The 27,065-nt window shown below is 37.0% G+C and overlaps 4 protein-coding genes across 7 annotated transcripts; all 4 read right to left on the reverse strand.

Moving 5' to 3' along the window:
* Positions 1-1,273: 1,273 nt before the first annotated feature.
* Positions 1,274-3,065, reverse strand: LOC130723868 (F-box/kelch-repeat protein At3g23880-like). Its single transcript, XM_057575010.1, has 2 exons — positions 2,281-3,065; positions 1,274-2,118 (listed from the first exon to the last, which is right to left on the reverse strand). The coding sequence occupies exons 1-2, from the start codon at positions 3,025-3,027 to the stop codon at positions 1,822-1,824; spliced, it is 1,044 nt and encodes a 347-aa protein (XP_057430993.1). The 5' UTR covers positions 3,028-3,065; the 3' UTR covers positions 1,274-1,821.
* Positions 3,066-6,390: 3,325 nt separating this feature from the next.
* LOC130725631 (F-box/kelch-repeat protein At3g06240-like) lies at positions 6,391-7,086 on the reverse strand. The gene has a single exon (XM_057576846.1). It carries the CDS (start codon positions 7,084-7,086, stop codon positions 6,391-6,393), a length of 696 nt encoding a protein of 231 aa, XP_057432829.1.
* A 2,600-nt stretch (positions 7,087-9,686) lies between these two features.
* LOC130722296 (YTH domain-containing protein ECT2-like) lies at positions 9,687-14,399 on the reverse strand. Of its 2 annotated transcripts, XM_057572983.1 has the most exons (8): positions 14,204-14,398; positions 13,532-13,595; positions 13,208-13,352; positions 13,049-13,122; positions 12,502-12,966; positions 11,747-12,154; positions 11,394-11,606; positions 9,687-10,782 (listed from the first exon to the last, which is right to left on the reverse strand). In XM_057572983.1, the coding sequence occupies exons 2-8, from the start codon at positions 13,577-13,579 to the stop codon at positions 10,183-10,185; spliced, it is 1,953 nt and encodes a 650-aa protein (XP_057428966.1). In that variant the 5' UTR covers positions 13,580-13,595; positions 14,204-14,398; the 3' UTR covers positions 9,687-10,182. The 2 variants fall into 2 exon arrangements, with proteins under 2 accessions (XP_057428966.1, XP_057428967.1); XM_057572984.1 differs by lacking the exon at positions 13,532-13,595 and having other exon boundaries at positions 14,204-14,399.
* Positions 14,400-17,899: 3,500 nt separating this feature from the next.
* On the reverse strand, positions 17,900-26,364 carry LOC130722295 (DEAD-box ATP-dependent RNA helicase 40-like). 3 transcript variants are annotated; one of them, XM_057572980.1, is made up of 8 exons: positions 26,204-26,364; positions 24,705-25,980; positions 23,207-23,422; positions 22,761-22,829; positions 21,757-22,026; positions 21,303-21,653; positions 19,554-19,831; positions 17,900-19,416 (listed from the first exon to the last, which is right to left on the reverse strand). In XM_057572980.1, exons 2-8 carry the CDS (start codon positions 25,962-25,964, stop codon positions 18,336-18,338), a joined length of 3,525 nt encoding a protein of 1,174 aa, XP_057428963.1. In that variant the 5' UTR covers positions 25,965-25,980; positions 26,204-26,364; the 3' UTR covers positions 17,900-18,335. The 3 variants fall into 3 exon arrangements, with proteins under 3 accessions (XP_057428963.1, XP_057428965.1, XP_057428964.1); XM_057572982.1 differs by lacking the exons at positions 22,761-22,829; positions 23,207-23,422; positions 24,705-25,980; positions 26,204-26,364 and adding exons at positions 22,311-22,425; positions 22,513-22,746; XM_057572981.1 differs by lacking the exons at positions 22,761-22,829; positions 23,207-23,422; positions 24,705-25,980; positions 26,204-26,364 and adding exons at positions 22,170-22,425; positions 22,513-22,746.
* Between the last annotated feature and the right edge of the window lie 701 nt (positions 26,365-27,065).

Below are 27,065 nucleotides of genomic sequence, written 5' to 3' on the forward strand. Positions count from 1 at the left end.
ATAAGACAAATTTAAAGGAATCTTCCAGCTGGCGTGTGGGCCTATCTAAAGGAAGGGCGGGATTCGATGTTGTTCCGTGAATCTCGCCAGGGTGTCTTTCGTTCATCTGATTACTCGATTTGGGCGGGCATAACTATACTTTATGTCCCGCCCATTCCACGGTCCCTTTATTTGTTTCGTTATTTGTAATATGGCCATATTTTCTTATTTTTTGGTTTTATTTTCCAAAATTGAATCATCTTTTGGTTTATGGCTAAAGCTGAAATTGCAAAGAATAATTACAAGGCAGTGTTTGAAAGGCACATCAAAATGAGACAAAATATAACATAAAATATATGTTTGGTGCATGAATTCTGAAAATTCAAAGCTAAAAGGTTCGATGTTGAAAAGGTATATTTTATTTTTAATCGACAAAACGTTGCATTCTATTTTATTCATACAAATTTCAACTGTTCACTAAGTTATAATGAGTAATGACTTTGTGTGTGCTTGGAAAACTTATGCAGATTCACGTTTGGCCTCGATCCACGTTTGCAGAAGCAAGAAATAGTTGTTTTTGGGTTTCTGGATCCACGTTTGGCCTCTCCAGATTTGAAACCAAACACACACTTTGTCTCGTACAAGGCTTAACCTACTTCAATTTACGAATCACGTGAAAGTAGGTTTGGAGAAAGCCTTTTTTAATCTTGGCAACGCCAGCATTATAAATTTGTGGTAGATAATTTGTTGATAATTGCAGACTTGATCATTGCCACTACGTTCTATTCCATTCTCTATTGGAGCCTGCATTCTCAGTATTTTTGGACTCTTAACTGTGACACTTGGCTTCAGAGGAACTTAGCTTAAAATTTGTTAATTTGGTTATTAGTTGTATAATTAGTTCAATAATAAGTGTCCATAATATCGTTAGGTATAATGACAATCAAATTAATCAAATTGTTGAGACCAACAAAGTGTCAGGACTGGTCTAATTTGGAATTTGCAAAATAAAGAAAAAGATTAGGCTCGCAAATAATATTCTGTTTTGAATGAATGCAACCAAAACCAAACGGAGTCCTTATCAATATGATGAAATTTTGTTACATGTACACCACCTAAACCTACATGGTTTTAGTTTTACATAATTAACCAATTATGAGACTGAGGTTAGATATGAGTTTTATTGTACACTATTTTTTCCTTTCAATGAAAATGGAAGGAGTTAAGTTGAGAGTACAAAATTTTAATCATGCAATGGAGAAAAATGGTTTCGTTCCATTCCATTCTTATTTGAAACAGTCCTAATAAATAAAGATTAGCCAGACCATCACAAATTAGTTAAATTACAGAGTATTGCTTTCCAACAGGCTGAGATTATAAGACTTGTAAAGAGATGATTATAAACAGTTGACAATAAATGCCCCTAGCAGCCTGAATCAATACTATATATCCTGGCAAAACAAATACACTTGAAATACACAATGTAGACACAGATAACATGCTCTGAAAGCGGAACTATTTCCAATTGTAAATTAACTACTTTCACAATTCTCAGTCTTAAATCCCTTTTTTGCCAAATAAATATCCTCAACTAATGAAATGCATTCTAAGAACCAGTTAAAACTCAATGGAGGAGTGCCTAATGTCTAAAGATGGGGGAGGGGTTGTTTATCAATAAACAGTTAAAACTTAAACATAGGAATAATGCATGTATTTTCAATCATAGACAAAAAAATCATAAAAACACTTGAAAAAAAGAACGATCTACCAATCTGCACCAGTGATGCTGCAGCAGATGATTTTGAGAAAAACCACTATCAAACTAAGAACTACATAATTTTGCTATATTTGGGGTGAAACTAAACTTTCAACATAATTTTGAACCTTCCGATAAGTAAGGGCAAGTTGATCCCTATAGTTACCAACTTCACGTACATTGAATGTACTATCTCTTTGGTTATATAGAACTAGTTGATCCCTTGACATCAACAAGACCTCCTCATTTTCAGACAAGACGAAACTTGAAGGAGACATCGGCTTCAGATCTTCTTCAAAACGAAAGTTGAATAGCTTAATCCAGGACTCGTGAGCTCCAAACTCTTTCATTTGCCAAATCACAAACCTTCTACGGTTGAAGTTCTGCAAAACACACAATGAATCTTTCAGAGACCCGAGAGTAAGATTGAAGCCTTCAAAGCCCGGAGGAAGATAAATTTGTGACTGCTCTTCTGTCGCCAAATCTAGAGAAACAATGATAGTCAACCCAGTTATTAATAATAACCAGTTAAGTGTGCCACTCACATAAACTCCCATATTATAATCTGACGCACGTTGCCAATAAGGGAAAGATTGAATATTTCTCCAACAACTACCACCCATGTCGTAAATTTTTACCACACTTCGCCAGTCCTCGTTGTAAATGTCCTCGCTACGGTTATAGTAAAAAACCGCCACCACCTTATAAGTGTTATTCACACCATCATATCCAAACCCAAAAGTTGTATATGACAAGTATTGACGTGACAATGGTGGTGACATTTTAGACCATAACCTGGTAGCTGGGTTCCACAAACATACCGAATAGTCATTGTTTTTCTGTTTTGCGAAACAGACCAAGCCGTTGCATACTCCAATTAAACATAAACCGTTCGGTATTGGTTGGTAGAAATGACCCTTTGGGTATTGAGGTGAGAATAACAAAGGAACTGAGGAAAGCGAGGCATGTGAATTGAAGGAACTGGGGGGGATATTGCTGATCACGGACAGTAATTGGATGTGCGCGAAATATGCACTGTTGTTAGCCGAAGATCGACTAAGGTGAAGTTTCACGAACTGGAGATCAAAGATGATGAGCTTCCATGACTTGCATATGCAAGTGAACCGTACGAGGGATTTTACCGGAAGCAATAACAGAATCTCTCTAAGGACATCATCAGGAATTGGAACATGAATCGGTGGTGGTGGCGGCGGCGGCGACTCCACATCTGCAACAGGGAGTGGTGGTGGTGGTGGTTTTGCCTTCGCAAGGTTCTTCTTTTTTTTCTTCATCAAAAAATTTGTTGGTCAAAACACCTTAGTAGGTTATACTCATTCGTGTGTGTGTATATATATTTTTTTGTAAGGATATAGATTTAAAAAAAGAAAAATATCTAACTTGATATTTTTTTTTTTTCGAAAACGAAATATATATATTATTTATGTATAAATAAAAGTTGAGAAACAATATCTAACTGATATTTGTTATTAATTTGAATCATATCAATTTGGCATCGCTAAATAATTACACTTCTTTGTCAAATCATCTAGGATTTATTTAAATACATTCTCAATCATATAAAAAAATATCCAAGTACAATTATTAAATATCCATTCAATGGGATACTATATATTAACATGAAATAATATTTGATTTTACTACACATATTTTTTGAACTGATTTGACTCCATTTGCATGAATGATTGAATTCATAAAAACACCGAAGGAATAAATCTGGCAATACTAAAAAGAGAAAATACTAATCAATTAGATTTTTTTATAATATTTTGGCATAGTCTAAATAACTTTTTCATCCCTATAAAATACCTCATTTATGTTTTTATCCCTGAGAAATGTTTTTTTTTTGTTTTTTTTCATCCTCCTAAAATTTTAACTTTTGTTTTTCATCATTCAAATTGCTACTCACGCAGATATGGAGACGGGTATGACGACGGGTAATTTTTTAAAACGCAGGTATGGATACTACAATACCCTACCCATTGTCATCCCTAACTGAACCAAGTCGTGATGACCGTCCACTACTCCTTGCTCAACAAAATCCTGATGTAATTAGAAACTAGAGAGAACCTTACTCATTCTCCAGCAAAGATAATCTCGCAAATCAATTTCCTATATCCTCTGCTCCACGCTAAGGGGAGGACGAACACAACGCATCTTGCCCAACCTCTCATACAACGCAAATCCAAAGAGGCAACGCCCCACATGATCTATCACAAGCCTACCACTGCCTATACGTTGCTCCGCCTCTCTAAATCTTCTATCGATGTTAATTTTGACAGTGACTTCATCATGGTCAAGACAAATCTCTTCCATGCTTTCTAAATTGTCAAAGATGCCTCATCCAATAGCATGTTATTTCTCCATTTCCAAACCCCCCATAGACAGGAGACATATTTGATTCCATATGTGCTGCAAGTTAACGTTCGAATCCATGTATGCAGATCTTAGTGAAACAAATTCGGCCAACTCAAATTCAACGCACCCATCCTCTTACCATATCTCCATGAAAACTCTCTAAGGCAATGGAGAGCATCTTCACACAAAGGGGGCAAAACCATTTGACGGTGGAAGCATTATGCAAAGATTTTCACCCAAGGATCCTGACATTCTCTGGAACAACTAACTTTGAAACCCAGCCCCGGTTTCAAAAATAGTCTTATCATAAGATTGTTTAGCATAAAACGTGCTAAAACTCATTCGGTTGAGGTTTATATGATGTTGAGAATTGCAAAAAAAAAAAAAAAATTGTGCAATGATCAATGGATATGTAAATAATTACTTTCAAGGTCTTTAACTTAAATTTTTTTTGTAACTTGGTAATTTTTATATATATTTTTTAAAAAAGGTTATTCAATCTTAAGTTTGTTTCTTGCGTTTAATTTTCCTACTGTAACCAAAAAAAAATCTTAAGTTTGTAGCTGATCATCATGATCCGAGCTCAAGAATTTCAAATTAATAAATATAAAATCAAAGGCTGAAGATGGACACAGACGAAAAGAGAAATAGATGGCGAGGTTACAAACACGGATACCATACTTTTTTTTCTCAAGATCTCACAACTGCAAGTCATGAGACTAATCATTTGAGACTCTGTGATCATATTAAGAGTAAGTCTACCACAATTTTTTTACATTCGCACCGCCAAAAAGTCAAACCCTGACTAGATATTAATTAAGGAGTCCAACTATTTATCAGTTGTACTATACACTATGTTGGTACGGATAACAAACTCTAAGCGGAAAACAAACACCATCCCAATTCTGCAATTTTAGGAGTGTTTGATAGACATGTTAGAATTGAACATAACAACACATATTAGTTCTGTGTTTGTTATACGTTTAAAGTAGAACAGGACATTTGGTTCTTTGAAAAAAAAAGCATTTTATTAATGTGAAAAACAGTGGAACAGAACCGAACACTTTCTTAAAAAATTTATATGATAAAGTTGCCCCTAACCTTAATTATTCTCTCATCGTTTGAAATCCAACCCAGATTATTGGCGTAAGGTACAATTCGCATCACCCCTGCTTCAACGAACATGTATTGATTTATTTTTTTTCACCAAGTATCTCATCTTGTGGCAGCAGTACTAGTAAGCACCCAATTAGGATGAACATTATGATAGAGATATCAATATGAAATAAAGAATTTATACGACTTATTGGTTCAAATTCTTTAAAATCTACAGATCTTTGACTCAATTGTTGGCATTAGATATGAAGCCAAAAGCTCAGACGACGCCCATCAAATGCAATCATTGGGATACCCTTTTTCTTCACCACCGGAATGTCATAACTCTCACCCAGCAAATAGTCTTCTAATTCAATTCATAGTATAATTTATATGGGTATATGTAATTAACTCTATATCCGGTTCTGTTTAACATGCATTTACCAAACACAGTGCACAAACAAACGAAGGTTGAAGAGTTTTTAGCCAAGTAATCGGCTAGAGCATTGTCAGATCTACCAACAAATGAAAGTTGAAAGATATTAAAGGATGAGACTGTGTCTCTAGTCTCTACAATCTCTAAAAACAGAAAATAAATAAGAAATTAAACTTTATTATTCGCCTTATGCCAAGCTTCAAACAATTGCAAAGAATCCATATTCATGCAAAATTAAAGCTCATCAGGTTGGGACCTCATTGAGAGAGATATTTGCAAGATCTCTTTCGTCGTAGTGGCCAACACACAAGCTCAATTAACTCTTTGTTCCACACCTGCATATTATTGAGAAACAACTGTAAAACATGCAATAAGTTCTCATCCCGATCTAAATCCTCCATGAAAATCAAAGGAACTCCACTTGGGAGCCTTGAATCTTTCCAAAGATGGCAAGAGAATAAACAGTTAGAACTTTTTATTTTTGAAATTAAATAAACAGTTAGAACTTAAACATTGGAAAAATGCATGTATATAATTCATTTGCAATCATAGAGAAAAATAATCATAAATGCATTAGAAGAAATTAAAAGAACGATCCAACCAACCTTAATTAGGAATAATACATATACTTTCAACCAGTGTTTTGCTCATGCTGAATTGCTAAGCCTGCATACTTTATTGTTAAAATTCATCTAATTTGAGAACCCATTCACAAAACTAAAAACTGCATAACTTTACTTACTTAATTTTAACGAGGTGAAACTAAGCTTTCAACATAGTTTTGGACACTCTCATGGCATTTATCAACTCCGTCACTAGTAAATCTAAATGTATTATCTCTCTTGTTATATAGAACATGTCGGTAGTTTGATGTCAACAAGATCTCATGATTTCCAGACAAGACGAACCCAACAGGTTCAAATGAAGCACGCATGTTGTTACGGTTTTCTTTAAAATCAAAGTTGAATAGCTTAGTCCAAGACTGGTGAGTTCCAAACTCCTTCATTTGCCAAATCACAAACCTTGTATGGTGATTGTTATGCAAAACACACAATGAGTCCTTCAGAGTCCCGAGAATCAATTCAGTGCAATGATCAAAAAATGGCAGTGACATTTGTGACAACTCTTCTGTCGCCAAATCGATAGAAACAATGACCATCTCAACAATCTCAGTGTTTAATGGAAATATCCAGTTAAGTGTGCCATTCAAATAAACTCCATTTTGATCTCTCCGTCTTACTTGCCACAAACTTTCGCGTGCCAGGTCAGGGAAAGATTGCATACTTCTCCAACTACTTTCACCCATGCGGTAAACATGCATGCCCTCGTCGCTATGGTTCTTCCCGTAAAAAACCACTTTATAAGTGTCATTTAAAGCGTCATATCCAAACCCAAAAGTTCTATAAGGGTATTTCCCTGTGGGCAGTGGTATTGGTGGTGACATTTTAGACCATAATCTAGTAGCTGGGTTCCACCAACAGACCCAATAGCAATCATTTTTCTTTGTCACGAAAGAGACCAAGCCGTTGCATACTCCAATTAAATTGAAATCGTTCGGCATTTGGTGGTAGAAAATGCCCTTTGGGATCTTGGGTGAGAATAACAAATGAACCGAGTAAAGCGAGATATGTGATCGGGAGGAGAATGATGACTCGGACAGTAATTTGATGTGTGTGAAATCTGCCCTATTAGTCGAAAATTGACGAAGGTGTAGTTTTATAAATTGGGGATCAGAGATTATGGCTATGTTTGGCATGTCATTTCGGTTAGCTTATAGCTTATTTGACTAGTTTAAAGCTTATTTGACTAGCTTAAAAGCTCTTCAAAAGTGTTTAGTGAATGAGCTTATTTCAGTAGCTTAAAGCTTTAAGCTATAAGCTATCTCAGGTAGCTTATAGCTTAAAGCTTATAGCTTATTAAATTTATTCTCATTTTTATCCTTATTATTTTATTAAAATTCCACCATTACCCTTATATATTTATAAGAATACTAAACATATTTTCCCCTCACACTTTTGTATGCAGTTCCCGCCACACCGCTGCGCACCATAAGTATTAAAAATATTATATTAATAAAAATAAGTAAAAATCAATATTATATTTTTAAGATGATAAATAACTTGAGTTAATAAAAATATTTAAAGTGATAATAATTTTAATATTAATATCATATAGGTATTAATATGAAAATAAAGTAATGTTAAGTATAAAAATATTTATATAAGTATGTCCTTTTACAATTTCAGCTTGTTTAACAGCTAGTTTTACCAAACACTTTTGTTTCAATCACGTAGCTTTTCAGCTTTCAGCTATCAGCTTTCAGCTAGCTTATCAGCTTTCAGCTATCAGCTAGCTTATAAGCTTTCAGCTAGCTTTTCAGCTTTCAGCTAGCTTATCAGCTAAACATGCCAAACATAGCCTATGATTTTCCATGACTTGCACACACAACTAAACCGCAGGAGGGATTTCACTCTGGAAGCAAGGAGAAGATCTCTCTGATAATGTCCTCAGGAACATGAATCAGCGGTGGTTGTTTTGTCAGGATTTGAGCCCAGGTCAACATGGGCTGTCGATCTTTGTTAGGGCAACTTTTGGTAGGTTTAGGCATTTTTTTTTGGTAGGTTTAGGCATTCAATTGAATCAATTCCTCTTATATTAATGGTATCGACTGATTTTTAGAAAAAAGATCTCACTGATATTTATTATAATTTGAATCAGATTTTTTTTTAACAGAATCAGATCAATTTGATAGTGCATGATATATCATATCATATCTAAATAATTTTTCTTCTCTTTTGTTCAAGATTACCTTTTCTTCTCAAATCGTATTAGGATTTAAATTACATGTATTATAAATCTGTAAAAAATATTTAAATGCCACTGTTAAATATTCATCCAATGAGATATTAACAATTATATGTTCAAAAAAAAGATTTTAACAATTAACATGAAATTAAATAGTATTTGATTTTATGTACCCAAAAAAAAATAGTATTTGATTTTACTAGATCTAATAATTTATAGATTTAAAAAAAGTTTAAATATGTTTTCGTTCCTTATAATATATCATCTTTCTGTTTTTAGTCCTTTTAAATCTTTTTTTTGTTTTTCATCCTCAACATATTAAATGTTCTATTTTTAGTCATTGACGTCAAGTTTTTCATCCAATACTAACAGAAGCAGTTTCAAGAACCCCTTCCATCTATGAGATTTTGTAATATATCTTCCTTCTCAAACCTTGGGGTAGTAGAATTGTCTTCATCACATTCATCACTAAGAAGTTCTCCAGTTTGCTAGCTATCATCAATCTCATGCACTATGAAACACTGTTTCATCACCAGGTACCTTGTCGTACACTTTTTGGGCCTTATAGGTTTTCTTTTTGGTGTTATTTTCATTGTAACATTCTTTTTAGATGAAAAACTTGACATCAAGGACTAAAAATAGAACGCTTGATAGGTTGAGGATGAAAATGGAAAAAAATATTTTAAAATAACTAAAAACGGAATATTGATTGCATTCATAAAAACATTGAAGGAATAAATAAATTCTATATAAAAAAAAAGATAATTTCGGGTTCTGTTGTCCTATTCCACAAGCATCACAATCACAATTGGTGCAGCAAACCCTATTCCACCAAGTCTTGCTTCATGTTAGCTAGCCAACTTCTACTTCGGGCTGAACATTACCAGGATGAGATTCAAGAGTATACAAAAACTGATATAATTCTACCAGTGGATCGAAAGACATCTTTGCAATTTCATACATGAATTCACAGGGTTTGCTGTCACACCTCTTAAATGGTCTAGGATGCAATTGACATGTAAAACATATTTACCACCCAATAACAAGATCACATTAGTATCAACTTTTTTTCTTTAGATAGAAATAGTTGTAACAAATGAAGAAAAAGTTGGTATAAATAATTGACACCCTGCTCATCGAAGAATGAAACACTTCCACTGGAATTATTAGCAAAGGGCATTAAGGTAAAGATAGAAACATCTTGATTCCACAAAACAGGACACTAAAAGAAAAGCCATATAAAGATGTACTGCTATCATGTTAAACAATAATCTCTCATTCAGTCATTTGTTACATTCCCTCATCTTTAAACCAAATCAAAATGAAACAGATCCTAAACAACAGAGCAGAAATGAGATTTTGTTAATAAAACAGAATCACAAAATGAAAACGGTGAGAAGTTTTGCAGGCTTCCTCAACATAGATCGATGAATCGCAATGAAAACTGACTTATGGATCTTGAGCACCAACAGGCGAAATGCAAAAAAGAGGATCACGCTGTTATACTGATACAGAAGCTTGAGTCACCAAAATCACCACTGCTCAAACTCAAAAACCCATGACATCCATTGTATAAAATCATCATTAGCAAATAAACTAGAAAAATTCAGATCAATAATGGAAGATCGAAAGGAAACTCAACTTCCCAATTGCATCATACAATCGGACAAACATTGGTCCAACTTTACCGAAGTGCACTAGATCCCAGACTGTGCCATGAAATGCATGTACACATTTAAGGTAGAGATTCACGTTTAACAGCAGCATCTACTTTTTCCTGCTGTAATGCTTTTGCATCAAGTGGGATACTGCCAACCTTCAAGAGACCAGAAGATGCAGCAAGCCCATTAACTTTGACTTGCATTGAGCCAACTGTAAGAAAATCAAATGGTTCTTTACCAGACTGTTTAGTCTCAACCGCTTTAGGGGTAATAGTGACTGAACCAATCTTTAAGATGGAGGAAATATCGTTTTTATTAGCTGCAGATTTCTCAGTCTGCACATCCACAGGCTTGGTGCTTGTGGCATCAGAATTACTAACAATCTGCTCAGGAGTTGAAACTGAATTCTGTTTCGCACTTTCAAAATCATCCGTAAGCTTGGAATTCTTCTCATCGTGTCCTGAAGGCATATCAACCATAAAATTCAGCTTTCGAGGAGTTTCCAATGCTGGTATATACAATGGACTTTCAAAACTCTTGGTTAGATACTTGGCTTTCTCATCCTGCAGGATCTTCTGACGGTTTTCATAGTACATAAAATCATCAAGCAAAGATGTCCTCAAAGTATGATTTTTGAAAATTTTCAGCATTTCCAATCCTTTCCAATACATTATCTGAACATGAGCAAGGGACATTTAATAGTCAATATTACAATTAAAGAAACAGACACATAGCTGATTATGGGCTTAAACAAACTCAAAATTTTACTGTAATAGCTTAATTCAACAATAAAACTAAAATGTAAATGAAAAACAATTTACTTATAAGTCCAAGTGAATAAATTCTTGTAGAAAATCATGTATACTTAAAAACAACAAACACACAATAATGTAAATTAATTCTAGTACCAAGACAACTAACTCAAAAAATCTACCCATCATACAAGCATCTACACAATTATAACCACAGTTGTTCAACTCTTAAAGAGTTTTAACTCCACTAAAATTTTAAACCCAGTTCAAACACTGACTGTTGTTACTCAAGTGTGCATGTGTGTGAAGACAAGCAATCCAACAACTATTCATTGCTTTAATCAATCAACTGCATCATCAAGAAACTAAGAAATTGATAAAACAGAACGTGACACTTAATAAATAACAGCAAACTCCTCAAAGACAGCACAGGTTCAATGCAACAACTAATCAGGCAAAAAAGTGAAATTTTAACAGAGAAAGTTGCTATCTATGAGCATAACAATAGAACTCCGCGTAGAAATAATATATACCTCCTGTGTATCTCGGCTATTAGTCACTGGCTTGTTTTCATTGTTCTCTAGAATAATGTGCCTGAAATTTCCATTTGGTACATCTTTTAGGATATGCCACTTTACTGGAAAGCTGCCACTCCATTTATCCTGCTGCCAAAAGTCCATATCCTTATTAAAGTCAACTGGACCAGTCATTTCCGCAACTCCACAGAATTGACCACTTGCATTAACCTGCATAGAGAAAAAGAGGGTGAAAAGGAAAGGAATAGTCAACACGATGAACAGAAGGTGAGGAGATTAGCTTGCATATAGCTATTAGATATAAAAGAAAGATTACAACTTGTTAACATGTCATAATAATTAAAACGCACCGAAAAAAATAGGAAGATAGGGCAGATTCCAGATTTTTCAGCAGCTATTTTCTTTGCATCCTCAAAAGCATTTTCTAGCTTCTTGTTTCCATGAGGTGTAGATGACCAAACATTATATTTAATGCTTTTGTGCACATCATCCTCACTGTATGATTTTATAACGAAAAACTTTGCATTTTTGTAGTCAAGAGGAAAATCCTCCTTGTTATATTGATCAGGACAAATGATTATGTTCCCTTGCTCATTACCATCTCCGGCCTTAGTTGTATAAGCTTTCACACAGAGCTGATGTTTTGATCTACTAATTCTAGGGCCTCGATTTTGCTCGCTTAATATATCAGAGCTTCCATTTTCATCGCTTGATACTTTGTTGATCTGAGCCTTCGGCCTAGGTTTACTGACTGCAGTCTGTCCATTAGCAAGAAATCCAAAATCAGAAAAATCAACATTTGAAGGAGAAGCTACTTTCAACTGATAAAATGACATAACATTCCCATTTAAAATAGTATCTACAAATTGGATTGAGGCGCCAGGAATTCTATCCTAAAAAACCGAACAGTAAAGCCATTAACCATCTTATAGCTAACTAGCCATCCCCTCCACATGCTGTTCATATTACTAAGTACTAGTAGCAGCAACTAATGTCACTCATAGTCATAGTCTCATAGAAACACTGATTCTCAATTAACAGACATCAAAAGTTTCCAGGACAAACATCAATTTAAATGTAATCTAAAAAGGGGGGAAATTCCTACCTGATTGATGGCTGATGAAGCTAAATTTTGAAAACTACTCCCAGAAACACTAGCATGTGTCAGATCTTGCTTCCTACCATCATGAGCTCTTGGCCCTTCTGATGCCCTGGCCAAGTAACTCGTCTGATTTGATAAATTTTTTGAAGAGCTCCTAGAAAAGTTACCAGAAGCTGAATTGAACTTTGGTTTAAAACCTCTTCCATCAGGTTTACTGACAGAAGCACTGGCTCCATTCAAGGAGTTTGCAGAACTATCGGGAAAAAATTCTGGTTGAACAAAGGGACCATAACCAGGTGAAGAAACAGCGGTTTGATAATTGGGGAGGGTGTAATATTGTTGTTCCCCACCATATGTGCCATCAACTCCTATCCCAGCACCGGGAATGTAAGGATTATATGGATTGTATGGAGACTGTGCATATCCATAGCTATAATATACATATGGCAAACTTTCATTTTGTGCACCCTGGTAAAATAAGGAAAGAAGGAAACGTTAAAATCAGCCACGAACCAAAATAGGACAGAGAAAAAAAGTGTGTAAGACTCACCGAGTACTGAATATCCGGACCATCTACACCAAAAATCCTATTCTGGTCCTCCCATTCCCCGGGTGATTCAAATCCTAGACGCAACAAGTAAAAAACCATTCATACAATGCATATATAAAGTACCATCAAACCAAAAAGCATCAACGTTTTAAATTTTACCTGTACAGTAATAACCATAATTGGTGGCAGCAGGGTAATACATGTTCTGGTCAACAACAAACTCAGAGGTTCCTTCGTTAATCATGACTTCAGTTTGCTCGAGATTTGGGCTTGGGAAGTGTGAGTTTATATCAGCACCTTCAACCTAAGTAAAAAATCAAAATGATATAGTTACAACATTATTCACTATCATCCTAGTCCTACCTCAGTGATAAGACATACAAAATGATCATAATTACAAGAACATAAAAAATCATCGAAGGAATCTTGATACATCAAAGTTAAAGGGACAACAAGTTACAAAAACATTATAAAAGGAATTACCAAGAAAGCATCCGGGTTTCTAGTTTCAGGAACATTATACGTTTCCATACCAGAACAGCCACCACTGTAGACAGTCCGACAAACGAAACATAAGCACACATAACAATTCAAAAACCACTAAATGATAGAAAACAACATCAGAGATACAAAATGCAGAAACACTATTGGCGGGCATTTATCAATCGACTCAACAAACACGAAAGACAGCAGAAATGAACTACAATCACCAGCATCCCAATAGAATTGAAAAAGCCCCTTGGTAAAAGGGTTTCATAATCAAATATCACTCCACCAATCAAACAACTAACTAATCTTAAACTGAAGTGCCAGAAATTTGCCCTGAACCCTAATTGCAAATCTTCGAAATGCTTCTCAGTGGAGGAGCCAATACAGACACCCTTCAATTTCAGCTATTACAAATTACACAAAATCCAACTCAAAACCTCCAAAATCGAAATACAGAAATCAATTCCACAACGAAAGCAAACAATAAAAATCCAACTCCAACAACAAGCAAAATCAAGTGCTCCACCACAAACAAACAAACACACAAGCAAAACCACAAAAACCCAAGCATTATCAACACCGCATTGATGAAACAGAACTTCAATCAGAAAACAGAAATGAGGAATTCGCATGCAGAGAAAACCGAGATAGAATCGAATTAATTACCCGAAAACGAAGAAGGAGAAAATCAATCAATGCATGCTCAGCGATGAAGCAAAGGGGTTCTGCAACATCTTGTGAATCGAATCACGAAACCCTAACCATGAACACGAAACGGTGAAGCATTCAGAGAAAAACCAGAAACAAGTGGAGTAGAAAGAGAAAGAGAGAGAGAGATTGTAGAGAGAGAGATTCTTCACTATTTACGATACGAAGCGTTTTGCAGTTTCCGTAAATACCCTTGTGCCGCTTCGGGTATAACGAAAACGCCACTGGGGAGTGAAACGTCGTCGTTGTGGGTGCTTGATGCGCACGCATGATGATAAAGTCACCGTCGCTGTGGTGACTGCGTATAATGTGATTGGTGGGAGGTCGTGGAAGTAATGTGACCGGGATGTGAGAGTAGTATTGCTCTATGAGTACTTGTTGAAAATGGGCGATGATTCCCTCGCTTTCTTGGTTCAGGAATTTGCTTACTACTATTTGCTAATTTGCTGCTATTGTTTGTTCTTCATTCAATAATTTGATGTATATTGGTATCTCATACCTTTTTTTTTTTTAGGCTTAATTCCAGTTTGGGCCCCTGATGTTTCAAGAATGGGCGATCCGCACCCCCCGTGTATAAAAGTTGCGGTCAAGCTCCCCTTTGTTACAAAACTGTGCTAACGAAGCCCTTCCGTTAGCTTCCGTCTGTTGACCAAACGGAAATGGCTTCATTAATTGACGTGGCGGCCACATGTTATTATATTTTCTTTAAACAATTATATTTTTTTACATTAAACTCAGGTACACGTTCTTCTCCTTCCCTGTCTTTTCCCCAATTTCTCATCTTCAATTCCCCTTCTCACAATCACTTCTTCACCATACCTTCGCAATCACATTTGTAATTTTCCCCCAAATTCCCACTCCTTGCGATTGCATCTGATTATACGATTGTTTTCATTGTTTTTGGCCGCACGAGCTTTCAATTCATTCCGCTGCTATGGCAATTCGAGGGACAATCAATCAACATGGTGGTGGCCAAGAAACTAAGAAACAGTGGCGGTGGCTAATCTGTCAGTGGTGGTGGTGGTGGCCAAGCTGTTATGGGATTGGGCCAACAAACGGGAAAAAGCTTTCTCCCAACAACTAAGTTCCTTTGAATCGCATCACCGCACAGGTCCCTCCGGTTCAAAACACCATCGCCTCCCCTTCTCTCTGTCCAAATCACCACAACGCAGCCCCTAACAGCGAACCAACCTTCATCTCCTCATCATCTCATCTTTCCGATCTGAAGCCACCAACGTCGCCGTCGTCTCTCCTCTCTCGTGTAACCGCGCCGCCACTCCTCTCTTTCAAGTCCAGATCGCGCCGCCGTCGCCTTCTTTCTTCCTTCCTGAGAACCACCGACGCTGCCACTGGTGATTTCTTCTCGTGGAGCTCCATTGCTGCCATCTCTTGTTCTTCCGTCGGCGGAGAAACGGAGAAGAGAAGCAGAAGAAGAACAACAGGAGAGGAGATGCAAAAACAGGAAGAAAAGGAGAAGATGAACCCTAATTTTGCTGCTCCATTGCTGCCATCTTTTGAGTTTGTGTTTCTGGGTTCTGGTTAATTCTGAAGAACAGGGGAATTTTGATTTGGGGTTAATTGGGGGGAGGAATTTGTTTTTGTTAATTAAATTAGGGTTAATTTTGTTAATTGATTTTATTTTTGTTAATTAAATTCAAATTTCTTATGTGTAATTTATTTTTTATTTTTTAATTCCACAAATAATTGGGAAGAGACATGAAAAATTAATTGTTTAAAGAAAATATAACAACACGTGGCCGTCACGTCAATTAATGAAGCCATTTCCGTTTGGTCAACAGACGGAAGCTAACGGAAGGGCTTCGTTAGCACAGTTTTGTAACAAAGGGGAGCTTGACCGCAACTTTTATACACGGGGGGTGCGGATTGCCCATTCTTGAAACATCAGGGGCCTAAACTGGAATTAAGCCTTTTTTTTTATTTTTAAATATGTATAATATAATTGAGCATGTTCCTATGTCGAAGTGGAAATTAATAGTATATTAGAAGAGAAAAGTCTAGAAAGATTTATATGTTTTAATATTTGCTTAGTAAAATATTGCTACATATAGTTGCCATGGCTTCTTCTGCAAGTTTCAATTAAATAAAGAAAGAAAAGTGAGATGATAACAAATAGATTATTATCTTGTTTAAACTCTTTTTTTTAAAATCTCATTTCCCCCTCTTTTCATGTGTAGTCCCCAACTTTCTAACACCTCTAAGTTATAAGTCATAACATATGTTTTAAGTGAAAAAATACACAATACTTTATGTTTATAACTAAAAAATATGACTATCTTTGTTTTCTAAATATACATTTTTCAAAATAGAGTGAAAATTTTATCTTAATTTAAATATTTTTGTATGAGTAATAAGCATACAAGTTGTATAATAAATTTTAAGTAACCAACAAGGTGTTGGTCTAGTGGTAAGCAAGCTAGATCCCCGTAAAGAATTAAAACACAAGTTCGAATTTTAGGATTTCATGCAACTATTTCTCAAACGGGTGGTGACATTTGTAAAAGACAAAAAAAAATAAAGATAAGTAAAATCTCATTTTAAAATTATATGAGTAGTATATATGACATGTGGGCATATCAAGTGAGAGCAATGTTTATTGTGAGATATGAGAACATCAAATCGTGACCACATAAATTTAATGGCTTTTAATGATCATGTGACTTTTTAAAAAAGTCATGTGTCTTAACCATTCATGTTAAATTTAATGGTCATGATTTGATATTTTTATCTCTCACAATAAATATTGTTCTCACTTGATACGCCCATATATGCCATTAAAAGTACATATATGCATAAATTTGGATTAGTTTTTAAATTGAAATTCAAATATAGTCCGATTAAATAAAAAATTTAGGTCCCGTTTTATCGATTGTTTACTTTTTATCAGTTTTTACATATATGCTTCTAGCAAGCAAAATAATATACAAAAGGATTAAATTATGATACCCTATGATTATTTAGATAATTTGATGAAATTGATGGATATAAAGTAGTGCGGCATTTTAACTAGAAAAGGTAGAAGTAATGAAAGATGTATAGGAGGATGGACAAAAGCTTCTAGCACGTTAATGTACGTATATATTCCCATATGAGGTGTATAACAAAACGATATTCTAGGTTTGTATAAAATAAAGTACCTTTTTTTACATATAATATGAATGCAACTATGTATAGGGTAAGTGTGTACAAAATAAAGCAGCACTTTGAAGAAGTGCTTCAATTAAAGGAACATCTAAATATTTTGGGTAAAACTCGTTTTGAAGCTTATTGTATTCTTTTACCCTTAACCTCTTCTCTTCTAATGCATGATTTTTATTGTATAAACACTACCCGTACCACACACTGAAAATCCCACTATACCTATGTAAACCAAAATCACTGGGAACTTTAGAATGGGTTGGCAACACACGCTTGTGGACTTTTTGAGAATCAATGCGCAGCTCACAAGGAAGTAAAGAGAAAGTGGATGCTTTATCCTCAACGTTAAGGGGATTCTTGGAAGCACTTGTGCAAAAAGAGAGTATGTGCTTCACTTTGCCTATGAATACCTTTACCTCCACTCTAGTCATCTGTGTTCATCAAGCCACTACTAATACTCATTCGTTTGTAGATAAAAAGAAAGAAAAGAAAACGAGATAAAAGTAATAGAACATGTTTTAAGATTGTCTTAAGCAAAATGGAACAATAATTAACACCAAAGTCAGGTGACTAGAGCTCTAGTCTATAGAAAAATGGATGACAGAATCTGTTCAAATTGTTTATCCCAGCTCCACAACTAAAAATACAACTAGACTAAAACAATGCCTCCAATTGCTTGTTCCCTTAACTGAGAAGTACGCGCAATGAGCCGCCACAAATTGATGGGAATCAAATACCTCAGTTACAAACAACACCTATAAAGCATGCAGTATATCATATTAGTCTCAGATTGTTTACACCACATGAATCAAATCTCTTGCCATCAGGTAAACACCCACCATGTAACACCAATAGTAAACCAAAATGAGAGGTCAATGTAGCCACCCCACTAAGAAGACAAAAGATATTCAAAAAATGATTTTAAACTGCAGCTTCAAATATCAGAAGCTGGTTGATGACTAAGGTCTCCAGCAGCCTCAGGATTATCTGGGTTAGTACTCCCAACAACAGGTAGCTGCTCCACAGGTTCAGCTCCAAAAGATGAATTCTCCCCTTGGATGCTGGGATCTACAGTGAACATTTTTGAATCAGAAGCTCCTGCTTCAGGTGCCCTAAGATCCTTCTGATCAGAAACCTGTTTGTCTGACCTATCACCCCTATCATAACTGCGACTGCGACTGCGGCTATAACTTCGACGGCTGCGACGCGGACTGATACTACGGCTATAGCTGCGACTACGACCGCGAGACCGGCTGCGACTTCTACTACGGCCCCTGCTCCAGCTCCTACTTCTGCTTCTGCTACGGCTACTGCTGCGGCTTCTGCTTCTGCTGTAGTCCCATGTTCGAACTCTTTCAGGGCTACGACTTCTGCCTCTACTTCTGTAAGCAACATCTCTCCTATTGTCAAATCGTCCCCGTCCACGCCCATCCATGTTGTACCGATCATTGGGACCACGATCACCCCTGCCCCGACCAACATGACCACCACCTTGGGGGCCACCAAATCCCCGACCCCTGTTTCCCCTACCAGCAGAGAAATCACCTCTCCCACCTTGCCCACCAGGTCCATCCCTCCCACCAGGTCCATCCCTCATGGCCCCTCGACCACCAAAGCCACCGTCCCTCGTGCCACCCCGGCCACCAAAACCACCCCGACCTCCAAAGCCACCGTCCCTCATCCCACCACGACCACCAAAGCCACCACCACCATCTCTCATGCCACCACGACCACCATTGTCCCAGCGGCCACCAACAGCACCACCAGAGTCAAACCGATTCATCCCAGCCCGATCCTTTCCAAAGTTTGCTGGACCCCGCGAAGCTATCTGTCTTAACTCTGGAAGCACATGCTGGTTGGCACCCTCCAAAACTTTGATTAAATCACCTGCATGTTTCCAGTCCTGTTCAGAGAAAAAGGTATAAGCCATTCCAGTAGCACCAGCCCTCCCAGTTCTTCCAATGCGGTGAACATAGTCCTCAACTCCAGTAGGGAAATCATAGTTGATCACCACTCTGATGTGAAAAATTCAAGATAAAATAGATCATCATACAACTTCTAAACAAAGCCTAAGACTACAATTGTACTAGTTAAAAGGATCAACATCAAATATAAACTTGAGAATAAACATTTCAGGTACAAAGAGGCTAACCTTATATCCTTAATATCAAGTCCACGGGCAGCAACATCAGTGGCAACCAAAATCGGTGACTTCCCAGTCCGAAACTGGCCTAAAACATAGTCTCTCTCACCTTGAGACTTGTCTCCATGGATTGCAGCAGCCCCAAAACTGCGACCAATAGTACGGGCAAGCTGATCACATAACCTCTTTGTGGAACAAAATATTATGATTTTAGAACCTCGCTCTTGGGATCTGAGGATCTGCTCCAAACGCCTCTGTTTCTCCATTTGGGGGACAACTTCAACGTACTACGAATTACATTTGAGATGGGAAAAGGAATATAAGTCACCAAGAAACTAAAACAAAAAATATTACTTCATTTACAACAGATTTCAGTGATTCATTCAAAAGAGAGAAAAACAAAGATGGGTTTCATCCATAACAAATATAAGTCAAGATAAAAGAGAATAAAAAGTAACAACATATAGACCAAGGATACAAGCTAAACTTAAGCTGAACAGATAACTCAACAAAAAGTAAATCCCAGAGAAAGTAATTTAAAAGGAAGGCAATCTGCTACAAACAATTAAAAGGCTGTCTTTTAACTTCTGCAAGTGATTATGCATTTTTCGTTACGAAAAAATTTCACTTTCCATATCCTTTCTTTGAGAGGACCATTCCTAGATGGTTGCAAAGACACACATGAAAAACTTGTTTGGATCTTCAAAATAAAATGTAGCTTTACTTAGGTAAGGGTTACACCAAAAAATAACGAAAAGAAAAAGCACTAGGTTCACACAAGTGTGAGAAAGGCCGGGCATATACAGCAACCTCAAGGGCAGAGCGGAAGTTTCTAAGATTTGAACCTGTGACCACACCAGGTCACAAAAACAGCAACTTTGCAGTTGAGCTGGGGGGGCTCACCCTCTCACAATTAACCTCTAAATGAAAAAATAAAATTAAATAAAAAGAATGGCAAAACAGTTCACAAGGGAATGAAGCCCCAGTATGTAAATGAAGATACCCGTGCCCTAAAGGAAGGTCAAATGTATGCAATGACCAAAGAAAAAATGTCTTTAAACCAGTTGTTGAATAGTAAAACAAAATGGCAGTAGGAAACATGAGCCTGCGTTAACTAAATGATTTCAAGTCTCATTAAAAATTAAAAGTCCTAGCTTCTTGAAAATGTATTTAGTTGGCATTCTTCATTCAAGAAATTACAACAAATACCACAATACTCAACACAACAAAGAAATAAAAGGTAGAAGACATGATTTTTCATACTTCTACGGATTCTGAAAAATTCTCAGCACAATGTCATATTTCAATTCCATATTTGTGAGAAAACTATTAACACAGAACGGAATTCAAATTGATCTCACATGGGTAACCTTGAGCTAACAACATATTGATTAAAAAAAAACAATTTTTCAAGGGAAAAAATTACTCCAATTTAGAAATTTCACACAACTTAAGCCCTGGAATCGCAGTTAAATTCTGCCCAATCCAGACAAATAGTTTTCATACTTTTCTATGGATCCTGAAAATTCCTGACACTCCATCAATTAAAAATGAAATTCAATGCTGTCATCTATTGATTATGTGTCTAATACAATGTGATATTTCATCTCCATATCTGTGAGAAAGCAACTAGTATTAACCAAGAATGGAACACAAATTGATCACATTGGTAGCCTCAGCTTACAAAGCATTGATAAAGCAAGATAAAAATAAAAGTTCTATTTTTTTTGTTTTAGATAAATTGAAACTAATTAATACCTGAGTAATAGACTTATTTGCAGCAAGCTCATCCACACTTCCAATGTTAACCTGAACAGGATTAACAAGAAGATCACTCGCAATTTTTCTAACTTCTTTTGGCCAGGTTGCTGTGTACATGAGAGTTTGTCTACGTGGTGGAATCTCATTCACAATCTTACGGATTTGAGGCTCAAAACCCATATCAAGCATTCGATCAGCCTCATCAAGCACGAGGAGTGAAACTTGCCCAAAGTTAATTTTTTTCATTTCAAGTATATCATTAAGCCGACCAGGTGTGGCAACAACAATTTCTGCTCCCCGATCTAACTCTTTTAACTGAAGGGCTTTAGGTGCTCCACCATACAAGCACTACAAAGGGAAACAAAATCGAGAGATTAATCAACTGATTAAAGCAAACATCAAGTGATCAAAGCTCCACAAAAAGGACGAGATAGAAATGCTTAGGACAAACCGTGCAAGAGACTCTTGAAGATCGTCCAAATTTGAAGACTTCCTCTTGGATCTGTGTTGCAAGTTCACGTGTGGGAGCCAAAACCAAGACAGTTGGGCCATTAAGAGGATTATTGTGTCGCTGTCTGAGAAGAGAGAAGGCAGGCATTATGTAGCCTAATGTTTTCCCAGACCCTGTCTTGGCAATTGCCACTATGTCTCGACCCTGTAGTGCAACAGGCCATGTTTGAGCCTGTATTGGTGTGGGATTTGAGAAGCCAGCAGAATATATCTGAAATGAGAGTATATGACAGGTGATCAGATCAATGAACAGTCAACACATCCAAACCTTTGGATATTTAAAGCACAGAATTACATTCAACAGTGTAAAATTTAACAAACTAACAAAAGGACCTAAAGGATGTAGTTGCTTACTGAAGCAACTTGAGGCAATAAAAAAAGGCAAAAAAAACTCAAGAGGAGGAGCCAATAAGCAACAAATCCCAGGTCACATAAGGTGAAATTTGAATGAAGGGCCATCCACAGTTATAGAAGATGCCCAAGAAAGGCTCCAACCATCACTTTAGCAGGCTCCAAAATTCAGGATAGTAGTTGCACGTGTAAGTGTGTCATTAGCAGATTAGCAGTGCAGCGTACGACATATGCTCCTGCTCTGGAGCAGATATCGCACCTGCGACAAGTGAGAATAGATGAGTTTAAAGGTGAGACTTAAGTTTAAAAACGGGGTAAATGAGTAGTTAAAGTTCAAAACAATTACTTTCCTAGGAACAGTGGTATCAAATATCCACCATGGCCACGCCATGGCAGTTTCTCATGGTGGTTTTTTGGCTTTCCGCTGTGGCCGATATCCCGCCACATGGCCGCTATTTCCACCATATTCCGCAATTATTTGTCATGTATGGCGGGATTTTGGCTTACCGCCATGACCCGCCATCCGCAGTTAATAACACTGCCTAGGAAGCACCAAAGCATCCCATACCATATAGCAGTATAGAATAAACTTACCTCTCTCAGTATCTCTGGAGGGAACCCAGTAGCATCAAATGTCATGAAGGGGGGTGGAATGTTGTCACCCTGTCCAGTAAGACATAAATACTCATGTAAGGAAACAGCCCATCTAAAGATATAAAGAAACATAAATATAAATTCAAAACAAAGGTGGTCATTCTAGAAGGAAAAAGCATCAGAACCCAATACAATGCCATTTCTAAGTCAAAATGTCCACTGAAAAGTAAGGGCAAACCCTCCCAAACAGATCATATCAAATACACTACATATAAACAAAGATTAGATCCCTTTTCTCTTTTGAAGGATCTTAATAGTAACATGTAGTTTAATCAAAATATCAAGTATACCTAGCATCTTGTAAATTTTTGGCCCATTTTCTACCTGTATCAAGATATTAAATTAAATATCACAAACAGCTACCAATAAGAAGAAATAGTACAGACCGTTGCTGTAACTTCATGCTGCTGACAGTATATTTCAGCAGGTGATAGATCGGTAACATCTGAAGATCCAATGTGAGGTGGCCTCGTCAAGGAGTTACTTGAGAGAGGTGAAGGTCCTCCTATTGGAGGAGTGAACATGTTATGCATAGCATTGCCCGCAATACCAGTTCCACTAGGCATTACATTTTGGAAAGGGGCGTTGCCAATCCTCTTATCCTGCAATGATGTTTTACAGAACCATCGATGAAAAAAAATTAATTAGGATATGAACAACCTTTATAGAGGGGAAATACATTGAAAAATCAACGCAGTAGATACGAAAAAAAACAAGTGAAGTGTTGAGAGAAGCATTATCAAAACAAAGTAGTGTTGAGTTAATCAAAGGTGAAAGGCAACTTTAAGCCGCTAGGGATTTTGACACCTTGAAGTGAGAGAGACAAAAAAAAAACGCATGCCTCCCCGAAGAGAAGTGTCAGTGTTAGATAAAAGAAATAGTATAAAATTGAACTACTTGAATTACGATGGCATATTATAAAGAGGTTCATTATATAAAAACACAAGTTCCTTGCGGCTGAGTGACAAGTATCGAAAATTGGTTAGTCTAAAACATTCTGATTAATTCACCCCTTTAGCGTCACAATAGGCAATCCAGATTTTCTGGTTTTGGGTTTGAATATACCAATTTGGCACTTTAGGCATGACTTCACGGATCTCAGAAGGCACACTATTTGAATTACGATGGCATATTATAAAGAGGTTCATTATATAAAAACCCAAGTTCCTTGCAGCTGAGTGACAAGTATCGAAAATTGGTTAGTCTAAAACATTTTGATTAATTCACCCCTTTAGCGTCACAATAAGCAATCCAGATTTTCTGGTTTTGGGTTTGAATATACCAATTTGGCACTTTAGGCATGACTTCACGGATCTCAGAAGGCACACTATTTGGATGCTTCAACTACATTAACTGTTCTGTGATTTTTTCAACTTGTGCTCCACAAAAGTGCATAAACAAAAAATATGGTAAAAGTGCAAAACAGACACCATCCCCAAGCTACTATACTCTTGCTTTATTTTATTTTACATGAAGAGACAAATTAAACTTTCAGTCAAGTACACCATTAACTGCAGTTATTTCACAAACGGCGTTTCTTTTCGAGGCGGGGGTAAAGTGAGGGATTCCATATATCAAACATTGTCAAATAGCGGTTATAGTGGCACTATAGCACTATAGCGTAGCGCTTTCTTGGCTTACCGCTATTTTCCGCTTTAATAGGCTGGAAATAGCGGATTTTTGGCTTTCCGCTATAGTCCGGGATCCGCGATTAACAACACTAATATCAAACAATTAATTTAAACCGCTGAAGGCATTTTATTAACTTTTATCCACTTTAAAGCATCAATTTAATAATAAAAACCCAACACAATTAATATGTAATTAAAAATGGAAAATGGAAAATTGAAGCAATCATTTAAACTTCAGACACGAAAAAAGCACCTGTGGATTTCTTGAAATGGGCATTTGTGTCATATCCACCTGCTGACGACCCATTGCCGGCATCTCTTTGTTAGAGTTATAGTAATATTCATTACCAGCTCTACCAGGTAACTTGTCTTCATGTCCCATCTTTTGGCCAATAGCGTGAACATTAGATGGATGACCATGCATCATTCCTGGGTTCATTTGATTTTGAAAGTTAGGAACGTGTTGGTAAAATGAATCAGAACCACCCTGCTGTGTCTGAACTGCAGAGGGAGATTGTTGCACACTGCCTGAAAAGCCCCTGAACTGTTGCGGTTGGCCTGCATTAGCACCCGCATTAGGCACTTGACCAGAAGTAACTTCAGCAGGGACATTCTGGTTGTTTTGAACCGGCAACGCACTCCTTTGTTGATACTGAGATGGTGAAACTCCAACTTGGCTTCCATTTTTAAACTCTGTGTCCTTTGTCTTCGGAAACCCTGTTTTAAAATCTTGTTGATTGTCATAAGGCTGACCATGTATGTTATGCTGAATCTGCTGGGAATTAGGTTGCCCGGATGGAAACGAGTTAGGCTGAATCTGCTGCGAGTTTGGTTGCCTGGATGTAACCATGTTTTGTTGATATGCCATATAATGCATGTTCTGGGGAGTAAATTGCGGTGTCTGTGGTTGTACGATATGCGAGCCGCCATGATCCTGTGAAGCTCCTTGCCCGAAATGTTGGGGGCGGACCCCCTGCGATGGCATCTGATGATGCATTTGCTGCCCTTGAGGTTGCATGAATTGTTGTTGTCCCTGGGGCTGCATCATCTGCGGTCTGGCCTGGTGGAACCCAGGTTGCGGCACTGACTGTCCAAGCTGTGAGTTCTGCTGCTGTGCGGATTGAGCAATCTGAGAGGGCTGCTGCGGCTGAGTGACCTGCGCCCCGAGAGAATTCTGCTGCTGCTGCTGCGGCATGGATTGGCCATGTTGTTGGGGAAGGTAACTCCCCTGCTGTTGCTGTTGCATCATCTGCTGCCCATGCTGTTGTTGGGCCATCCCACCAGCCGTCATTGAATGAGCCCCTGGTATGGGCGCCAAGCTCGGCGTAGAAGGAACCGGTGCTGGGCCCGAAGGAGCTGGCTTCTCATACTGGGTAACATTGGTTTCAGGATTCCAATAGTACAACAGACCAGTACTGCCATCAATCAGCCCCTTCCACGGTTGCGGAAGCGAAGGATCATCAGGTGCATATCTTGGGCCAAGCCCAGCTGAAGCTGCCTCTGCCGTTGCCATTCACGTAAATCTATCTCTACAATCAAAAAACAACCAATCTTTACAAGTCAAAACAACAACAACATAAACCAACACTCAATGACAAAAGAAATAACAAGATTGAATTTTGATCATAACCCATTTGAATATAATCACTAGCAAATCAATCAACACTATTTTTATGAATAATTAGACGAAATTAAAAAAATCATAAAATTTACGAACCCTAGAGAATTATGAGATTGCAAAATTTAACTTACCTTGTTCGGTGGGTGACAGTCTATACGCTAATGTTGCTAACAATGAGAGCGCATGATGGTGATGGAAGAAGCAGAAGAAGAGAATCTGAGGAACCAAAACAGAGGCAGCTTTGGTTTCTGGAATATAATGGTTAGGTTAGGGTTGAAGAGGTGGAAGAGTGTCAAGGTGGAGGTGAACAATTTAAGTCGACAATGGACTATAGCATTTGGGCCATGGATTGGAAAATCATGATTGTTTGATGGACGGTTGGGATTGCATCAGGTTCATGTGGGTCAGCTAGATATTGTTTGGATGATTGTGATTGTTCTCCAAAGTTTATTCTTCTTTAGCCTTCATCCTTTACCGTTCAATTTATAAAAATCATTATGTTGATTGAAGAAATTAAAAGTAGAGTTATTTGTTTGGATAGTTATTTTGATTTGATTTGATTATTTGATTACTTTGATTTGATATGATATGAAAAAATCTAAATATATACAATGATATAAGAATAACATGTGTTATATAAATTACAAGATACGCGACGCAATGTGCATTATATAAGATGAGTTGTTCTTAATTTCTTATTGTAATTTTTAACTCTTGCGATCTAAGCTTGATATTTTCATTTTGCATCTCCTAGCGAGGAGGTTTAGTAGGTATTTATGAGTTACCTAAGGTCATTTCTTGATCTGCCTTTCTTCTTTTTTTTGTGTACGTTGGCTTCTTAGAGGCTCTGAGGTTGTTTGGTATGCGTCTAGCACCACCAGATGCACGTATGGCGCACCTCAGTATATTGAAGATTATATAGTTACGTGTGTCCAATGACATGGAAACATGATTTTGTATCTTAACTTGCTTAACAACGTACTTGTACCTTCT

Source organism: Lotus japonicus, chromosome 6 (assembly GCF_012489685.1).
Source record: "Lotus japonicus ecotype B-129 chromosome 6, LjGifu_v1.2".
Classification (NCBI taxonomy): domain Eukaryota; kingdom Viridiplantae; phylum Streptophyta; class Magnoliopsida; order Fabales; family Fabaceae; genus Lotus; species Lotus japonicus.

What these genes read in the sequence shown, in the direction of transcription:
- LOC130723868 (XM_057575010.1), bottom strand. Translation starts at nt 3,027, where the DNA reads ATGAAGAAAAAAAAGAAGAACCTTGCGAAGGCAAAACCACCACCACCA. An exon ending in ATTATAATATGGGAGTTTAT is followed by an intron (nt 2,119 to 2,280) that starts GTGAGTGGCACA and finishes TGTGTTTTGCAG; the next exon opens with AACTTCAACCGTAGAAGGTT.
- LOC130725631 (XM_057576846.1), bottom strand. Translation starts at nt 7,086, where the DNA reads ATGTCACCACCAATACCACTGCCCACAGGGAAATACCCTTATAGAACT.
- LOC130722296 (XM_057572983.1), bottom strand. Translation starts at nt 13,579, where the DNA reads ATGGAAACGTATAATGTTCCTGAAACTAGAAACCCGGATGCTTTCTTG. An exon ending in GTCCGGATATTCAGTACTCG is followed by an intron (nt 12,967 to 13,048) that starts GTGAGTCTTACA and finishes TTATTTTACCAG; the next exon opens with GGTGCACAAAATGAAAGTTT. An exon ending in CTATCTTCCTATTTTTTTCG is followed by an intron (nt 11,607 to 11,746) that starts GTGCGTTTTAAT and finishes TTCTCTATGCAG; the next exon opens with GTTAATGCAAGTGGTCAATT.
- LOC130722295 (XM_057572980.1), bottom strand. Translation starts at nt 25,964, where the DNA reads ATGGCAACGGCAGAGGCAGCTTCAGCTGGGCTTGGCCCAAGATATGCA. An exon ending in CTCCAGAGATACTGAGAGAG is followed by an intron (nt 22,027 to 22,760) that starts GTAAGTTTATTC and finishes CTCTCATTTCAG; the next exon opens with ATATATTCTGCTGGCTTCTC. An exon ending in CAAATAAGTCTATTACTCAG is followed by an intron (nt 19,832 to 21,302) that starts GTATTAATTAGT and finishes TGTAATTCGTAG; the next exon opens with TACGTTGAAGTTGTCCCCCA.